The sequence below is a fragment of the Crocodylus porosus genome, unplaced genomic scaffold (assembly GCF_001723895.1).
Source record: "Crocodylus porosus isolate Cpor-Errol unplaced genomic scaffold, CroPor_comp1, whole genome shotgun sequence".
Taxonomy (NCBI): Eukaryota; Metazoa; Chordata; order Crocodylia; family Crocodylidae; genus Crocodylus; species Crocodylus porosus.
In genome coordinates, this window is record NW_017728906.1 from 93,696,349 (window position 1) to 93,713,892 (window position 17,544).

The 17,544-nt window shown below is 41.0% G+C and overlaps 1 protein-coding gene across 4 annotated transcripts in view; it reads right to left on the reverse strand.

The window, feature by feature from the left end:
- The window catches only part of ATP11A (ATPase phospholipid transporting 11A), a 228,783-nt gene that overhangs the window by 57,322 nt on the left and 153,917 nt on the right, over nucleotides 1-17,544 (reverse strand). For all 4 annotated transcript variants that reach the window (XM_019529645.1, XM_019529644.1, XM_019529647.1 and 1 more), the window contains 5 exons: nucleotides 15,792-15,920; nucleotides 14,235-14,338; nucleotides 10,123-10,173; nucleotides 2,548-2,612; nucleotides 1,270-1,351 (listed from right to left, as the gene is read on the reverse strand). In XM_019529645.1, coding sequence (XP_019385190.1) covers nucleotides 1,270-1,351; nucleotides 2,548-2,612; nucleotides 10,123-10,173; nucleotides 14,235-14,338; nucleotides 15,792-15,920 — 431 coding nt within the window. The remainder of the gene's footprint in view (nucleotides 1-1,269; nucleotides 1,352-2,547; nucleotides 2,613-10,122; nucleotides 10,174-14,234; nucleotides 14,339-15,791; nucleotides 15,921-17,544) is intronic.

Here is a 17,544-nt window from a genome sequence, read left to right on the forward strand (position 1 = left end):
AACAGATTTACCAGCTGGAGCCAGCTGTGTCAGCTGCCTGTTTAGTTTATGGCCGAATCTCTAAAGTGGATGAATCTTTTCTCAAGCTTTTCCAAATTGATTCTGATGCTTCAATTCGATTTGAAGCTTTTAATTGGTCTCCCGATTTGATTTGGATTTGGAGATTTGATCCTTGAATCAGGCAGGATCTCCTCCAAATCGAATTGGCTACCGAAACTTCGTATAGCCCTAGTGTTTATAGCGTTAGAGATTATTCTGCCAGTTCCTTGAAATGACATAAATTATACTGCTATAAACACTTTTATACTGACTGCTATAAATACTTCCACACTTGGGTATTTTGCCATATAGCTATAACAATAATGTAACTATTCTGGTAAAAAATATCCTTATGTAGACAAGGACTGGGGGAAAAAACACAACAAAGTAAAGCATATCAAAATAAAATGTGTGTTATTCTGATCTGTGATATGTATAGACAAAATGACTCAATAGGCACTTTGAAAACCCAGAAAAATTGTTCCCTCTTTTTCAGCTGTCATGCATGGAAAAGGCAAGCTGGTCACCCTGACAGGTTTTAAATCAGTGGCATCACAGTTCCTGCTTAAGTCAGTTACTTGAGTATGCACTAGCAGTAATACAATAAGAGTATAAAATAACCATTATGCTTTGGTAACAGACAACCAACATCAGCCTAATAACTACTACATAAACAGCAATGTGTTAAGGAAGCAAAGCAGTGGGCTCCCTTTCCATGAATGGAAGTCTGCCTGTGAAGAACTATTAATTTAACCTAAAATGTGGAAAGCTTGAGAAAGACTGGTAGTGCACAGGGTTGCTGAAGATTTATTCTATCTTATTGTTCTTGTTATCCCAAACTGAAGTGCTTCAATGGAGTTTAGCCTGTTGTAATCAATATTTACTTGCTAAAAAGTGGGAATGTAAAGATACTGAAACATGGGAGAGTCTGGAAATTCTGGCAGTTGATCTACACTAAACAGTGACAGTTACTATTTTCTCCAGTTACTACTTTGCTATTCTAGAACAATAAAGAATGTCTGTTTAAAACGTAATTAACACACGTGAATATACAAAATAATATTTATATGCATGCTATTAAGATAAACTTAATGCCATATTAATCTTAATACTAGATTAGAAATAATAATACCATACATGTAAAATGAGTATGTCTTTTCTAATTAAAAGGTATGCTCTCCTCAACCCCTACCCTAATGAAAGATTAAAAAAAGGCAAGGAAAACTTTACTTTTCTACAGCAGATCGTTTCTGTGATTTTGCCTGGTAATTTAATGCCATCTTAGTTTCCATGCCAGTGTATGTAGCAACACCTAAAACAAAAATAAAAACAAAACATTTTACTAGAGACTGACTCTTTCAATATAAGACACAGTAAGTTGCACAGGACCTAGCATCAACAAAACAAACATTCATTAAAAAAAAAGGAACGATTTGTTTCTGGTTTTGCCCAGCCTCATTAATAACACGCCTTGATAAACTTAAAAATACAATGATTAAATACAACAATAGAATCACTTTTAAACAAAAAGATGCATTCAAAGTGCTTATTTAATCACCTCTGCTGTCTGCAGCTGAAATAAGATGCTCCCAGATGGGTACTCTGCTGAGATAATACCAAACACTGCGTATGTTAGTTAGGACAAAGGCCTACAAAAAACGTGTACTAGCAATATTTTCATTGAGATTTTAAACTGGTTCTGTGAAGTTAAATGTTAAGTAAAAATTCTTATAGAATAGCTTAATAGCAATAATTTGTAATATTTCCAAGCAAACTCTACTTGAAGTCAGTTTATATCAAGTAATTTTATCTGCAGTATTGCCATTCAAATAACACAAAGTTGCAAGACTCATTTCTAGTCTGAAAAGATTTCTCAACCTCCCTTTTTGAAGAAAGAACATGGTTCATTATGGGAAATATAATTTAGCCAGGGAGCCCAAAGAGGAATAGAGACATGAAGGCATTGAACTGTATGGAACTCACAAGACTCGCAAGACTCACAGAAGAACATTTTTTGACCAGCTGAACATATATCTAGCTAGGGTAACAATCTGCCCGCACTACCAATTCTGCAAAAGAGACTTCACGTTTCTAAACAGGCCAACTGAGTATTAATAGATACGGTTTTGGGGAATACTATTGCTCATTATGTTTTATACAAGCAAGTACTCTATAGATTAGAGCCATACATTTACTTACAAAATTTAGTATACATTTTCTTTCAAGTTTTGCTTTCATGACTAGTGTTTGGAGATTCTTACATAAAAACTGACTTAGTATAATGTTTAAAGAAAAATATAGCCTTATTCACTGCACAACAATTGTAGTAGTCTTAGTTATCTTACTGTAATTATGGCAACATACAACATTTATATCTCTCATACAGATACCATTCAAGTATTGAAATAGAAAATGTATGCCCTGATTAATTTAACTGTGAATTTAAACGTGATTCAATGCTTACTTCTTCATTGAAAATCTATTCTAAGCATGTATTAAAATATTTACCAAAGATTTTTTCTGTGTTCTTTAAAGTAGCTCCTCTAAGAAGAAGATTTTCAGATCCTAATGGCCTGCAAAAGATAAGGATTATGAAACACGCATTAAGTGTTCACAGAGAAAAAGAAGACCTTCATGAAAGATGCATGAAGTGGACAGTGTGGGCTTTGTTTAACAAGCGATCAACATTTGCCAAATCCAACATTTGTACTTGGATTTTATAACAAAGATTATGTTGAAATATTTAAAAATATGGGTGGCCTAATGTTAAATTTCTAAATTCACATGCAGGTACCTATCTAAACTTGCTGATTTACAGAAGTGTTGAGAATCTAGCGGTTTACTTCTTCAATGAGTTTTATTGAAAAATGCCAGTTCTGATAACTAGGCCATATACAGAGCTGACCCAAGCAGGGTGCGGGGCCCAAGACAAATCAGCCCATGTGGGGCCCCGCCTCTACTCTGATCCCATGGGCCCTGGACCTGAAGAAGCTGCTGCTGCCATTGGCAATGGTAGTATCAGCAGTGGGGGGGAGGAGAGGGGAGGGGTAGCAAGTGGCTGGACATGGAGCCGCAGCCCCGCTCTGCACCGCCACTGCTCCGTCCCACTCTGCAGGGCCCCCCAAAGTGTGGGGCTCAGGGCAGTTGCCCAATTCACCCCCTCCATAGGGATGGCCCTGGCCATATAATTAGGTATGCCAATACAGAATTAGCCCTTAAAATGTCATACCCACACACACACATCCTCACAAACCCCCATATGCAATCACTTCTGTATATGCACCACAAATGCCCACATACCAGGACAAATTTTTTTAAATTAAATTAAAATATATTATTATGGGTGTTTGATTTTTAGCATGTAATTTGTTTTTACCCTAAGATGGTAAACGGAGTACTTCTAGGGGCAAAGGGAGGGGCTTCCAGTGGCAAAGATCAGAGGTTAGGGGCGGGACTTCTGGCCCCAAGACAGTGACCATGGGGTGGGGCATCTATCAAGGGGTGGGGCCCTTGGCTGCTTGCTAAAACTCAGTAAACGGCCCCTCCACCCAAAATAATTCCCCACCCTAGTTTTAAAGTAAGATCTGTAACACAAACTGCCAAGGACAAACAGCATGAAGTATTGATTATCTGGCATATTACAGACAGGGTGCCATTAGAAAAAAAGCATCAGTCTTTATTAGGAAAACAGGTGCAATACAAATTTTAAACTCTGAAACAGGCTAGGGACAGAAGTTATACATAAACTGGTTTAAATGATTAGAAACTGGTTTAAATCTGTAACAGAACAGAAGTTCAGTGAGAATAAAGTAGTTTCAAAATGGTTAAAACTAGTTTAAGATAAACCTGGTTGAATACAGTATCAGACTGAAGACAGACACAGTTCTTTGGATAGATATGATATCTTTTATTAGACTAACTAATAGTTGGAACCCTAGTATCAGATTTAACTGATTTAGGTCAAACCAGTTTATGGAACTTCTGTCCCAGATCCCTTCCTGGTTCAAGTTAAATCACAGTCCCCCAGAATCTCAGGATGCTTTGCAGCCCTGCGTTGGGCTGTGCTGTCTGCTCAAGGAGAGCAGGGTTGGCCCTGCCCTTCTGCTCTCTAGCAGGAGCAGTGACAGCTGGCCGACAAGGAGGTGGGAGTGGAAACCCAGCTGGGGACACAGCCCCATTTGCCTGGCAGGGGCAAAGCAGCCCCGCTAGACTTTTCCCTGCTGGAGTGGAGGGGGTGGGGGCTTGCGACAGCAGGCTCAGGTGGAGGGGATAGAGGGGGATTAAACCCTCCTGCCTCCCCTCTCCCACCTGCACAGGACCCCAGCTGGGGTATACCTGGCTTCCTGCCCCCCGCCCAAACTTACCACTTGAGCAGCAGGAGGTGTGGCCAACTGGTGGCCTGGGCAGCACCTCAGGTAAAGGGGGAGAAGGATTAAACCCCCCTGTCTCCCCTCTTGCACCAGCATGGGACCCCAGCCACGGTCTGCCTGGCTTGTCCTCCAACCCGCCACTCAAAAGCCAGGCAAACCCTGGTTTTAAATCCCCCTCCCTCCCTTTGCCTGAGGCACTGCCCAGACGATCAAGCGGTGAGGGGGGGAGGGCAGACCCCACTGGGCTTCCATGCTGGTGGGAGAGGGGAGGCAGAAGGGTTTAATTCCCTTCCCTCCAACCTCCCTTTGCCTGAGGCACTGTCTGGACAACCAGCTGGCCATGGCCCCCCGCTGCTTGGGGACAAATCTGCCAAGGGCTGCTTCCCCCTTCAGGCACACCCTGGCTGTGGTCCCTGCAGGCCAGGGTGGGGGTTTAAAGCCCTCCCCTATCATACCCAATGGCCTGCTGGAGCCTGGCAATGCCCCCACTTCAGCTCAGCTTCCTTCCAGCCTTCCAACCATTTCTGAAGGGAAGGGAGTGCTCATTCTAGGGCCCCCAGGCTTCTAGCCTGAGCCACGGCAGGCATGTTGCTGCATTTCAGGAATCAAAATGAACGTTTATTGACTTGCTTCTTGGTTCAATCTACACAGGTTAGACTAAAGATTGAATCAATTCAACCTTGGACTTTTTGAATGTCTGTACTTAGCTTAGGTCATTGCCATCTACACTTGAATGCAATCTCTCATTTACAATTAAAAATTACAAAAAATAAAGCATGTGCTAGGTGCCTGGCTCATACAAAAGTATACACCAATATCTGCATGGCAAGGAAGCAGCAAGAGCAAAACCTCAGCTGTTTATACTTTTTAACTATGTTAGTTTGAAAGATAAATGAAAGTGAATTATACAGGCAACTTTACACAGTATAACTGTTTCCAGGCTAGGAGGTAACTGATTATCTTAATTTCTATACTGCTGCAAAGTTAAGCTATTATGCAGACAAACATTTACATCAGGGGTATCTAAAATTCATCCTGGCCCACAGCAGTATCCAGCCCCCACAGTTCTATCATTCAGCACCTGTGTTGCTTGCGGGTCTCAGAGCTAATACCACAAGCAGCATGTGGGGCATGCTGGATGATCCCATACATGGCCACTCTGGGATCATATCACACGTGGGAGCTGTTCTACTGTTCCAGGACATGTGCTGGATTCAGCATGTAATGCTGGTCTGTGGGTCCAAGTCAGCTTGTGGACTGACTCCGTGTCTGCAGGCTAGATGAGTTTGATACCCTGCTTTACTATGTCTAGTGGAAGGAATTTTAAAAGCATTACATGTTCCCTGATCTTAACGGTCCTCTTAGCCAAAAATATTTGGCTTGTATTCCAGAACATATAATAAAGAAAAATTTCTAGATAGCAGGTTCCAATTTGTTTGATACAGAAATATTCTCGCAGCTTAGGTCCATTATTTACGAGTTGGATGCACCGAATTTGTGGGAACCACTAGTATATTTTGTCCAGCAAAGGGAAAACTGAAAAATCCTTCCATTTATTGCAGACCATTATTTATGTTATTTCAAATGGTTCCGTAGCACTCGAGAGGATTTAGGGCTATATTCCACCCTGATTTAAGCTCTGCTTAAGGCAAGAAAATTAATATCACCTCAATTTGGCCTATGAATCACAATATAAAAAGATAACAGAAAAATGCACTATACAGGTTGTGCTAATAGCCCTGTCCAAGGCATAGATGCCAATGCCAGACACTTATCTTATTCTGCTTCCCAACCCTGACTACAGCACAGTCTTCCTAATCAGTGAACAAAAATATTCTGCTTGGGAGGATTTCTACATTCAAGTTCCTTTTCTTTCTCCTGTCCCAAATTCACTGCAAAGTAATCAGCTTTGATAAAAGAACCTTAACATCTAAAAACAAAGAGGCTTGTTTTAACAGCAGATTGCTATAAGCAAATGTTTAAAATACCGGCTTGTACATATACAATATTTTGAAAAACCTTATGAAAAACAAGTATTTTTACATGATATGCTGGGAATTTGACTGCTATATTCCAGCAGCAGAGAAAAAGTGCAAGACTCCAGCACTGTGCTAGAAAGCACCATGTTTTAAAGAAGGTCAAATACAGGACCCTGACCACTTGGGGGTATTAAACATTCCATGACATGTTTGTAAGATAAAAACCATTAAGGCTGATGGTAAGGGAAGGTCATTCCCCAGCAAGCTAGTTCATCATTGTTCCCTCTTCTCCTACTCTACCAGGCAAAAAAGTCTTTTAGGCATCATTCTAACATTACCAAATCAGGAACTGGGAAGCAAAATATCTCTTAATCAAACAACAGTGATGCCTAAGTCCCAATCTACTCTTAAGCATCCTGGGAGCAGGAGCAGGTGTAAAAGAGATGCAGGACAGTACAATCACAACAAACAGGACTGCTAGCAAGAAATCTTCACTTTTGACATGGCTATCTCCTTTTCCTGTGCTACCTGGCAATTGATGTAGCATGTAGCATTATCTACAAGGAGTCCAACTAGCCACTCTTTCACTTGAAAGACTATAGGCATCATAAACAGCCACTGGCAGGTCAGGCCTCTCTTGGTCTGCTATCTGGTACCATGTAAACTAGTACCACCTGGTCAATGGTAAGGCTGTTGGCAACTAAACCGGCACCCCCACCTGGGCTAGCTGGGGTGAGGAGGGTGTGTGGACACCCAGCAGTACTAAAAACAAGCCCTGTCAAGGGGCAGATGAGCTCCCTGAGAGCCAACGGACATCTGTACCTGGAGGGGAGATGGGAACCACCAGGTCACTTTGCCTGAAGAATCACCAATGAGGTAAAGCAACTCAACTAACCTCATGCAGACTGAAGGAGGGTTGTTACAGCATCTAAGGTGCCCTAGCAGTTGCATCGGCTCTGAGACTGACTTGTCTTGATCATAAACAGCATAAATTGCCTTTATTCTCTCTCAAAACAAATAAAGGATGTTTAGAGTATCTGAAAATATAGACAACCTCTAGAAAAAGGAGTTCTATCAGGAACTTTCTGAAACCTGCCTGTAAGATGCTGCGGACGTGCCGAGAGGAGCACTTTCTTCTTTCTCCCACCTCCAGTGAATCAAGATGCCTCAGTTTTAGATAATTTAGTTGAGGCTGATTGTTTTCAGCTTCAGCCACCACCAGTTAAATATTTTTACTTAGGTGGTCTGAGCTGGGTAAACTCACTGGATTCTGGAACAGAAATTCCAGACTACTGGGCAGTGTTTAAGAAAAGCTAAACACAATAATGCTCGAACTGAAAAAAAAATCTCTCACTACTTGCTGAAAATGGTTCAGATGAGGAAATAAAACCCTTGCTCCTAGCATATTTATCCAAACCCCCAGTCTTTGTGATGGATGCACTTCCAAAAGTGTGACAAGTTTGGCCAACTTGCTGGAAGCATCACAGACAACTGTTGATAGCTCATTTGCTGACATACAGTACAAACACTGATGGGAGAAAAGAGGAGAAAAGGAGCATGGACTAGAAGTTGAAGGAAAGAAGTTGAAGGAAAGAATGGTGACACAGAGACAGGCTGAGGGGAAGAAGCTGTTAGAAAGGGGGGAAAGGATGTCCCCACAGGTTCAGAAAAGCAATTAACACTGCCACCACTCAGGACTATTCCTTTAATCTCTTTGTGGAAGATACACTTCATTGACCTTGCCTTTTCAAGAATACACATGTGGCTTTGTGCATCTTTTTAAAGCACAAAATGACCACTACAATGTACATCTAAAATTATCACCTTGAAGAGAAGATGCATGGGATAGAATAACATATATCAGGTCAGTTAGACCACTTCATGCACTCTTGGAAAGTGGGACAAAGAGACATGTATGCATTAATGCTGAGTATCACCACGTCTAATGTTTAGGTGCACCTGGCTCCTAAAGAGCAATTTAAAGTCTGAGACGTGCCCACATTCCATATACAATAAAAGGAGGAAAGTTAGATAGCCAAGACTGAAGTGCACAATGGTCAGTAAGATGACTGGAAGAGGTCCTAAGGTAGCCAAGAGGAAATGCTGAAGGCACGCTCTGCTTTCTGCCAAATTCAATACTACCAGTTTGTGTCAGGTATTGTCTAAGCACCTGATTCAGGTCCCTCAGGAGGCTTGTACAGATAGATCTTGTTTGCGAATAGCCTAAGGCAGGGGTAAGCAACCTACAGTGCACAGCTCGGATCCAGTCTACTAAACAATGGCATCTGGCCCACAAAGCCAGGACATCAGTGGCAATTCTGTGACAGGGGAAGCAGTGCAGTCTTCCTTCGCCCTTGCATGTTTTCTCTGCCGTGCCATCTGCTGCCATTCCAGCCCTCGTGGCTTTTTCTATTGTGTCCCCACACTACAGCCATTGCTTCCCTTTCCACAGAATTCATCAGTGGCAACAAGAAACGGTGAGGGGCAAAGGACAGCTGCTACAGTACAGGAGGCAGAAGAGCAGCCCTTGGCACAGAGCACAGAGGGCTGAGGTGGTTCAGAGCAGCCTGCCTTTGTACCCAACAGCCTTAATTTCACTCTGCTGCTTGTTAAAGGTTGTTGACCCCTGACCCTGACCTAAGGCATGATATAGATGCTAGGTCAGCCAAGATGCCAGTAGCAGATAAGCACCCAAGCAACACTGCCCAAAACAGAAGTGCATATGGGTGTTCAAATAACTTAGAGTAGTGGTGCTGAACCTTCCAGCCCAATGAGCCAGAAGAGTGGACTGGGGCTGGTTTGTGGGTCAGATTCTGTGGGAAGGATCAGTCTGTGAGCCTGATCCTGTGCATGAGGTGAGCATGTGGGGTCAGTCCACAGGTGCAATCTGTCACAACAGTCTAGTCCTATGCACTGGTCTGACCCCGTGCACTTGATCTGGCTGTATAGTGACCCTATGTGCTAGCATGATCCAGTGTAGGGGCTGTGTCATTTGGCCTCCAGAGTTCTCCATGGGACAAACGATTTGGCAGAGAGGGAGGAATGGCAGTGTTAATTGCTGAGGCTCTGAGAACAATTAATCCTACTATTACTCCACTCCACTCCCTGCTGTCAAACATCCTGACCCAGGAGGAGTCCTATAGGTCAGATGACATGACTCTAGTGGCCACATTTGGCCAACATGCCAAAGACTGAGCATCACTGGCTTGTGCCAGATGCCTCTTAAAGATTCAGGCACCTACATTCTGCTTGTGTTGCAAATAAAGCTCTTAAAGTCTTTTCTTTGGATCTGAAATGTACATTGATAATAGCACTATGGCAACCTATGTTCTCATAAGTAGGACAGAATACTCAGTTGAGCACTATCTGAAATGTCTGTATATAGCAGAAATTCATTCTGGTACTGTAATGCATTATGATGAAAATTAATAGCATTATACAAACAAATGTGTACAATCACATTTAATTACTGGTTATTATATTAAACTGGATTACAATCTGGAGTACCACCCTAAGCAAAAAATAAAAATAGTATAAATAAATTAAAATATGATCTGAGAAAAATGAATGAAAGAAAAATGCTTACTATATATAAGCTAAACTTTTTTACACTAAAAATAATTCTATTTATAAACCAGAGAGCTTAGTACTGGAAAGCAACATATTTAACCTCATTATTGACATATATTAAGGAAGCAAAAACTTAGATACTAAGTAAAAACTCATTCTTTTACCTGGCAATAGGTTCATTCCTATCATGGTAAACATTTATTCGACCAACAAATCTATAAAAGGAAATAAAAAAGTTTACTCTGAGTGTATATATACATATATATGAAGGAGAATTTTGGAAATATTATCTTTAATACATTTAAAATGTGTTTTATGCAGAACCTAAATATTTTTATAAGTGCTTACACTTCATTTTTTAAAACCTTGGAACTATACAGGAAGCTAAGAAGTATTTTTAAAATGTTCCATAAAATGAACTTATTATGGTGAACAGAATATTTACCAAGTCAGGATACTTTGAACATCTAAGCTAAATACCTTAAATGAGTATCATATAATAAACATAATAAAAAATAAAGCTGTAAACTTGAGATTTATGTAAGATGTATTACACTTTCCATAAACCTCATTTTCATGAGCCTACTTTAAAATAGATTAGCTAGAATAGAAACAAAGATGTATGTAGTTTTAAGGTCACTTGCAAACCTTCTAGTTGGAATTCATTTTTATTTATTCATGATCAGTTCCAGAAATAAAATCTTTGTTTTATAAACCAGTTAAGCTAAGCAATATTATAAATGATATGCTGTATAAAACACAATTATTTAAAAACACAGACATTAAAATCAAGGAAATTCATAGGCCAGGACTTTAGGCCTTCTAGTGTGAAAACTGTCAGGAACAAAACATTAAATGACTAGAATATGGGGTTATGAATATCCGCAAGTAAAACCAGCAGAATTTCCTCTTGCTCACATAAAAGACTATTCATAGATGTATTTTAGGTGTATTTACCTAGTGATACTCATAATGAGATATCAGTTAGAACTATGCATACCAAAACCAGTAGGGGTGTACTCAGAAAGATTTTTTGGGCCAATACCAATGGTCAAGTATTAATAAGCCATATCAGCTGATACCGATCCAAATGCTGATATGCATCCTGGCAGCTTGGAAAGCAATGTCTGGCTGGTAAGTCTGTTGGGGAAAAGGGGTAGGGTGAGGGAAGGGGTGTGGGCAGACTGAGGCCCCCATAGTGGGGGAGGGAGTGGGGCTTGGAGCTGTTGCTGACTAGCTGGAGCAGGGTGAGGAATGGAGTTGTAAACGACTCATCTGGGGGATGTGAGCGGGGAGGAGGGAGCACTTCCTGCTGCTGGTGCACAGTGGGGGAGGCCCAGGGGGACATGTGCCCCCAGATCTGCGCATGGGGTGAGGGTGAGCTGCTGCTGCAGCCCAGGGCCAGAAGTGGCACTGGGCTCTTACTGGTGGGGAGTTGGGCCAGGGCTGCATGTGAGGCCATGCTCCCTGGACTAGCTGCTTGCGGCTCCATCTCATACCCCGCCCTGCCCCGGCTGGGCAGCGCCTGTCCCAGTCCCAAGCCCCAATCCTTCCATCACCACAGGGGCCTCAATCTGCTCCCACACACCACTTTCCTCTTCCCGCTCCTTTTCCCCTAGAGACTTACAAGCCGGATGTTGCTCTCCAAGCTGCCAGGCTGTGAGCATGCACACAGCATGCATCAGTGACATTATCAGCCAAAAAAAAGGTGATCGCCAATAATGTCAAATTTGTTTTTATCAGTGCCGATATGATATGAACCAATGTATTGGTACATCTCTGAAAACCAGGTCTGTGTTTCTACTGACTACTGTGTAGTAACAAAATGTAGGTGTAAAGTGTAAAGGAGCTGTGTCAATTAACTAATCAATATTTTTAAATTGTACTTATAACAACATAAAATGTTATAGGAGGAAGATTTAAAAAAAACAAACAATTCAGTTGACACTATTTATGCCCCTTGATCAACTTTAGAATGTTTACTTTGCTGGAATAGAAACATTGGAATGAGGTGGGGGAGAGGTATCAATAAACTGTTTCATTTTCAAGTTTTCTGGATTGCAAGTCGTGGGGTTTAAAAACAGGAGAATATTTGCTTAAAATAAATATTACTTCCCCATATTGTAACTGAAATTCTTCAAAATGTGTGTATTTCCTTATCTGTGGTCCACTGAAATTTCACAGACAGCTGAATCTGCAAAATTTTACCAGCAGTGTCCCATCAGTCTGGTGGAATTTGCAATGAATTTCTTATCTTTATTCACTCTTACAAAGTTTTTAAATCAGCAGGATAAGAAGAAGAACTTAGTGTGACCATCTTATACGATGAAGAGGATGTCTTATAAACACCCTGAATGCAGGATGTTTCAAACTGACTGGAAACCATCAAATCTTATGGTACTTGGCATTAAATTAGTACAGCAGATGTGAGAATAACAGCAGCCCTTTTCTTATTCAGTACTTAAGACTAAACACCTGGTACCACTTATTGATTGTTGCAGGTATGCTTGGTAACAAAACTACTTACATTACTCAATTTCATCCCACAGGAAGCATATATATGTACCCCTACACTAGCATCGTTACTGCGCTGCAGGCACGGCTGGTGAACTCAGACTAGTGGGGCGGGTGGAGCATCACACAGGAGTGGGGTGGGATTTGCAGCCAGCTGGGAGCAGGGGGTGGAGGGGGAAGGGGTTTGCAGCCAGCCAGGCACTCTGGCTGGGAGTGAGAAGGCTGCACCCCCGCCCCCCCATGCCACTCTACCTGCCCCACCAGTCTGAGTTTACCAGCCGCACCTGCTGCGCTGTCATTTAGTACTTCCTTTAGAAGTACAGACACAGTAACAGCCCATACTGTGCTGTGTTGTGTCGGTTGTGTATGGTTATTTGTAGTCTCTATGTCACCGATACTATGTCGCTGTAGCACGCTGCTACTCCAACATAGCGTCTTGTGTAGATGTGCCCACTGAGTATGAAAGCAGGTCACATTACAGCAGCTACAGCTCCTCAGAGCATTACAAAGATCCTTAAGCTTCAGCATCAAAGTACTTGTACTACACTCCATAGGAGACCCAACTGTACTCACACCAGGCTGCAGTATCTCAACATGGAAGAAAGGAGATTATGAGACATGGCAATTATTTTCTCCATCTCTAAGGAACTTAAGAGTTGTCCTTACCATCCTTCTTCTGTGAATCCAACTCCTTTGCCCATGATTTGAAGGATAAACCAACCAAGGTTGAGTTTGAAGTGACCTTTCTTACTTCCCAAGCCCATTCTACTGTGTGAGGAGGAAAAGGGGTTTCATGGGGTTGGGATCCTAGTCCTTAGTACTCAGTGACTTGTGTAATGAACACTCTTAAGTGAATATTTCTAACTTTCAGTTTGAGAAAATGACCTGCCGATATACTTTAGAGCAGTAGAGGAAGGCTTGTCACAAATTAGCCCATACCCTCCCCAAATGCCACTCCAATATCTTTCCCTTACTCAATCTGCCTTAGCTTTCTGCTCTCTGCCATGTGCTCTCTGCCTGATCTGCTGCTCTACTTTCTGCACCCTGCTTCATCTGTCACCCTGATTTGCCACATACCACGCAGAGGCTGCCTATGCCACAAGTTGACCACTTCTACTTCAGAGAGATGTAGGTCTTGAAGTATGTCAAGCAAATGCTGTCATTGTTTTTTTACACGGAAGGGATACAAACAGATCACACAATTCTTAAGTTTGGAGACTATGGAAGAATACAGTTCTTACAGAGAAAGCATGTGAAGGAAAGAGCTAAGGAAAATGATCTCTATACTCCTCATGTAAGCTACTCTTAATTCTATATAAATACCAAATTATTAAAACAATACTAGCAAGCTACCAGCTATATACCATCCAGCCAAGTACAAAGTAAAGCTAAGTCCTCTTGGCTTGCACTGTCTCAATCCAAGATGGGGTGAAACAACTAGAGTGCTGTTAGAACCTTGAAATAATGCATGGAGATAGTTATAGTGTACCTGTCGCATAAGCACGCACTTCTGAGAAAAACACTGGTTTTAGGTAAGTGGAGCGTGAACACAACCTATATACAAGAACAGTAACTCACAGAAGCAACTATTTTACCGTACTTTTTTTCTTCAAACTTGTTTTACAAAAGCTTAATTTAACATTTAAAATCTGGGCTAGATCTGAACTGACAAGATCTGTTCAATAGCATCATTTTGTAGCTTGTTTACAGGATACCACAACGGCATATGCTAACGTTATAAAGATACAAATGATTTTCTTACTTATAAAGGTCAGGCTGAGGTTGTTCACATTCAATGGTAGCATGAAGTGCATCAATTTCTTGTTCGGTACGAAATGCTTTTGTATCTTGAACAGCATAATAAGTCTGGAATGAATGAGGAAAAAAAACTAAACTAACTATAAAATTGTGGCATATATACTAACCAAGATATTATCCTGCAGATGTAGCTTAGAGGGCTATGCCTCTCCCCTAAACAGAACACATACATATTGAGTTTGTCACACTGAAAAAGGCTCTCAGAGTCAATATATTATTTATATTTCTGCATTAGGCTGTTAGAGCCTTGTAATATTGATTTTCATTATAAATGCATCCAAATGCATACCCTGACCTGAGATTTTCCTCTGCTTGCCATAACAGACAGACAATTCATAAATGTAAAAAATATCTGGATGGTCCTCTACCCTTCGTATCATAAATTATAAGTAAAATGTATTTGTTTTTTAATAAGCTTTTACACCAAGATTTGTACTTCATAATAGGCACATCCAAGTATACCTGACCTTTCATATTCCTAATTCCTGAAGTCTGAGTTCTACAAGTGTATTAAAAAGACACAACTCTGCAACCTGTGTGCCTATCTTAAGCCCTGGCAAAAATACAGATATAAGCAGGGATCCTGGTTTTCCCTTATAAAAAAAGCACAGATTCTGACAAAAAACCCCAAATCCACAATTAAAACAAAACACTGTTCTCTTTCTATATATCTATCAACTGAACACAATGTTTTATTGATATATTTACCATTTTAAAGCAATTTGGAAGCCTACTAGTGCCTCAATCACTATAATAAAATAAATTCTAAATAACTATAAATTTTGGTATTTGTGTATCTTATCGTGGAAAATAAGAGCTCCCTCTGTCCCTTTCACTCACCAAGACAGGTCCAGGCCCCTCACTCCCAAACCACAGCACCCCAGCCCTGCTGCTGCTCCTCACCCCCTCGCCACAAACTCCCACCCCCTGCAGCAGTGCTTGAGCCTTGGTTGCTGCAGCCCAAGTGGGAAGCCTGACTCAGCTTGCCCCACAGATTTCACAGCTGGAGTGGAGCCTGTGGCAGGGGAGGTGAGTGCAGGCTGCCCGCTACAGGCTTAGGCAGGGGGTGGAGCCAGCCCCCCGCTGCTGTGCACACTCCCAGCAGGGTAGGGGAATGCCCCTAGATCTGCATGCAGGGTGGGGGCAGGGATGGATGTGGACTACCTGCTGTGGGCTCAGATTCTGCCAGCCTGCAGAGAACTTTTTCAAGAGAGCAAAATCCACATGCCTCTGCTAAAATAAAAAATCCGCATTTTTCTTGGGTAAAAGGAAAAATCTGCATTCTTCTCCATTTTTCCGTGGGAAACAGAAAACCTGGATCTCTGGATATAAGCAAGCACTAGTTTGAAAACTTAAAAAAATAACGTAATGCTAAAGAATCCTTATTAACCTACAGAAATCTGTATCCTTTTTATATAGATATGCAGGATGTTACTGTACTCGATGCGAAAAACTAAGGACCACCTCTATTTTAAAAAGAAAATATATAGTATTTTATTACTTTATGACTAGATTCACCATCCAAACTAGCAGTTGTAACAAAACATGTTCCATCCCCTCGACTACTTGATAGAAATATTAAGTCACATGGGAATGTTTCATCTTCTTTTACCATCACAATATCTCCAACCTATGAAAAAAAAGAAAATAAAACATTTATCATTTTTAAAAAACTTGAAACTTCAGATTCCAAGGATGAAACCCTGGCCATTTTAAAGCCTGGGGCTAAACTCCCATTGACGTAAATGAAACAAGGCTTCACCAGCTTGGATCCACAGAGACAAGTTGCAAAGAGGAGTACATGCCACAGTAATACCTAGTGCTTTTATTGAAAAATATCTACCCTCTAAAGATCTCAAAGCACTTCAAAACCATTATCTGCTTAATCCTTACAACATTCTCTGAAGACAGATAGGCTGCTAATCCTATTTTACTGGTTAACACATCAATTACAACAGTGGGGACAAATCCTTTTGGCAGGCAGGCCACAAATTAGTGCAGGACCCTCTCCAAGTAATACTCCAATCTCCTTCCCTTTCCCAAACAACAGTTCTGCTTTCTGCTACCTGCCCAGTCTGTTCCTTTGCTGTCTGCTTCCTATCCTATCTTGTGCTGTGCTACCTGTCCCTGTCTCCTTCCCAATCTGCCACGTGTCACATAGGCTGCCCATGTCACTTGTGGCACATGTGATACAGCTGCCACCCCTGGGCTGCAATATAGGTAGGTTACAGAATGAGTCAGTGTAAGAAACATGATGCAGTGGTCTGACTGCATCGCTCAACTGTGCATGACCCACTATAATTGGCTCCTGAGGATATATATATGAAGATTGAGTTGTGGTAACTAGATCAGACTGAAAGAATTCAAGTTTTTCTATGTCAAAGGGACAAACTTCTACAAAAAAGTTTCATTAAAACTTCCTTCCAATAGTGATGTCAAGAAAATTAATTCAAATTTATATAACCACAACTAATACTTCTACAGACCCTGAAGGCATGCTATTAGTCACATAGTATGAACAAGCACTATTTTTTGCAAAAACATCCAGATATTGTTGAAATTCTAATTTAATGACTGAAGAATGTGAAGGGGCTAGAACGTAATCATTTTTTGTCAAAATATCAGTTTCAATGACGATTTTCATCATAAAATAAGGTTTTGTTTTCGACAAACTCTGACGAATATGGTTTTCTTTTGTCTCCTATTTTATCTTGTCAAAATGCCTATGTCTGAAGAACTTCCCACTGTGCTTTTCATGTCATTTATTTCTTGCTAAATTGATTTAATGAGGTCCCAATCAGTTTCATAACAGTGATATGAAGTTACAAAGACTGAATTTTGATAGCCCTAATCTGGTAGCAGGTAGCCAATTCTAATTATACAAAAATATTTGGATAATCAACAATAATGGCAACATATAAAATAAATCAAGACAGTTTAGATAAATCTTGGAAAAAATGTATCCCAGTTTGCCAGATTGAGAAAAGAGTTAAAGAATCTACTTAGTTTCCATCTGCATTAGTATATTTGTATATTTTGAAGCAATTTGGGTGCCTGTAAAGCTGAAAATTGCAAGGTAGGAGTCTACTTAACATTTGCTTCTGAGAAAAACCACAACCTCTTAATTTTTTGGGGCTCAAATGCTTTATTTCAGCACTAACTAACTATCCATAAATGTTTTTGCCAAGGAGTGTACTTCAGTTTTCAGAATGTTTCAGATTTGTTCAGTGACAGCAGATCCCAAGGGCCTGGCA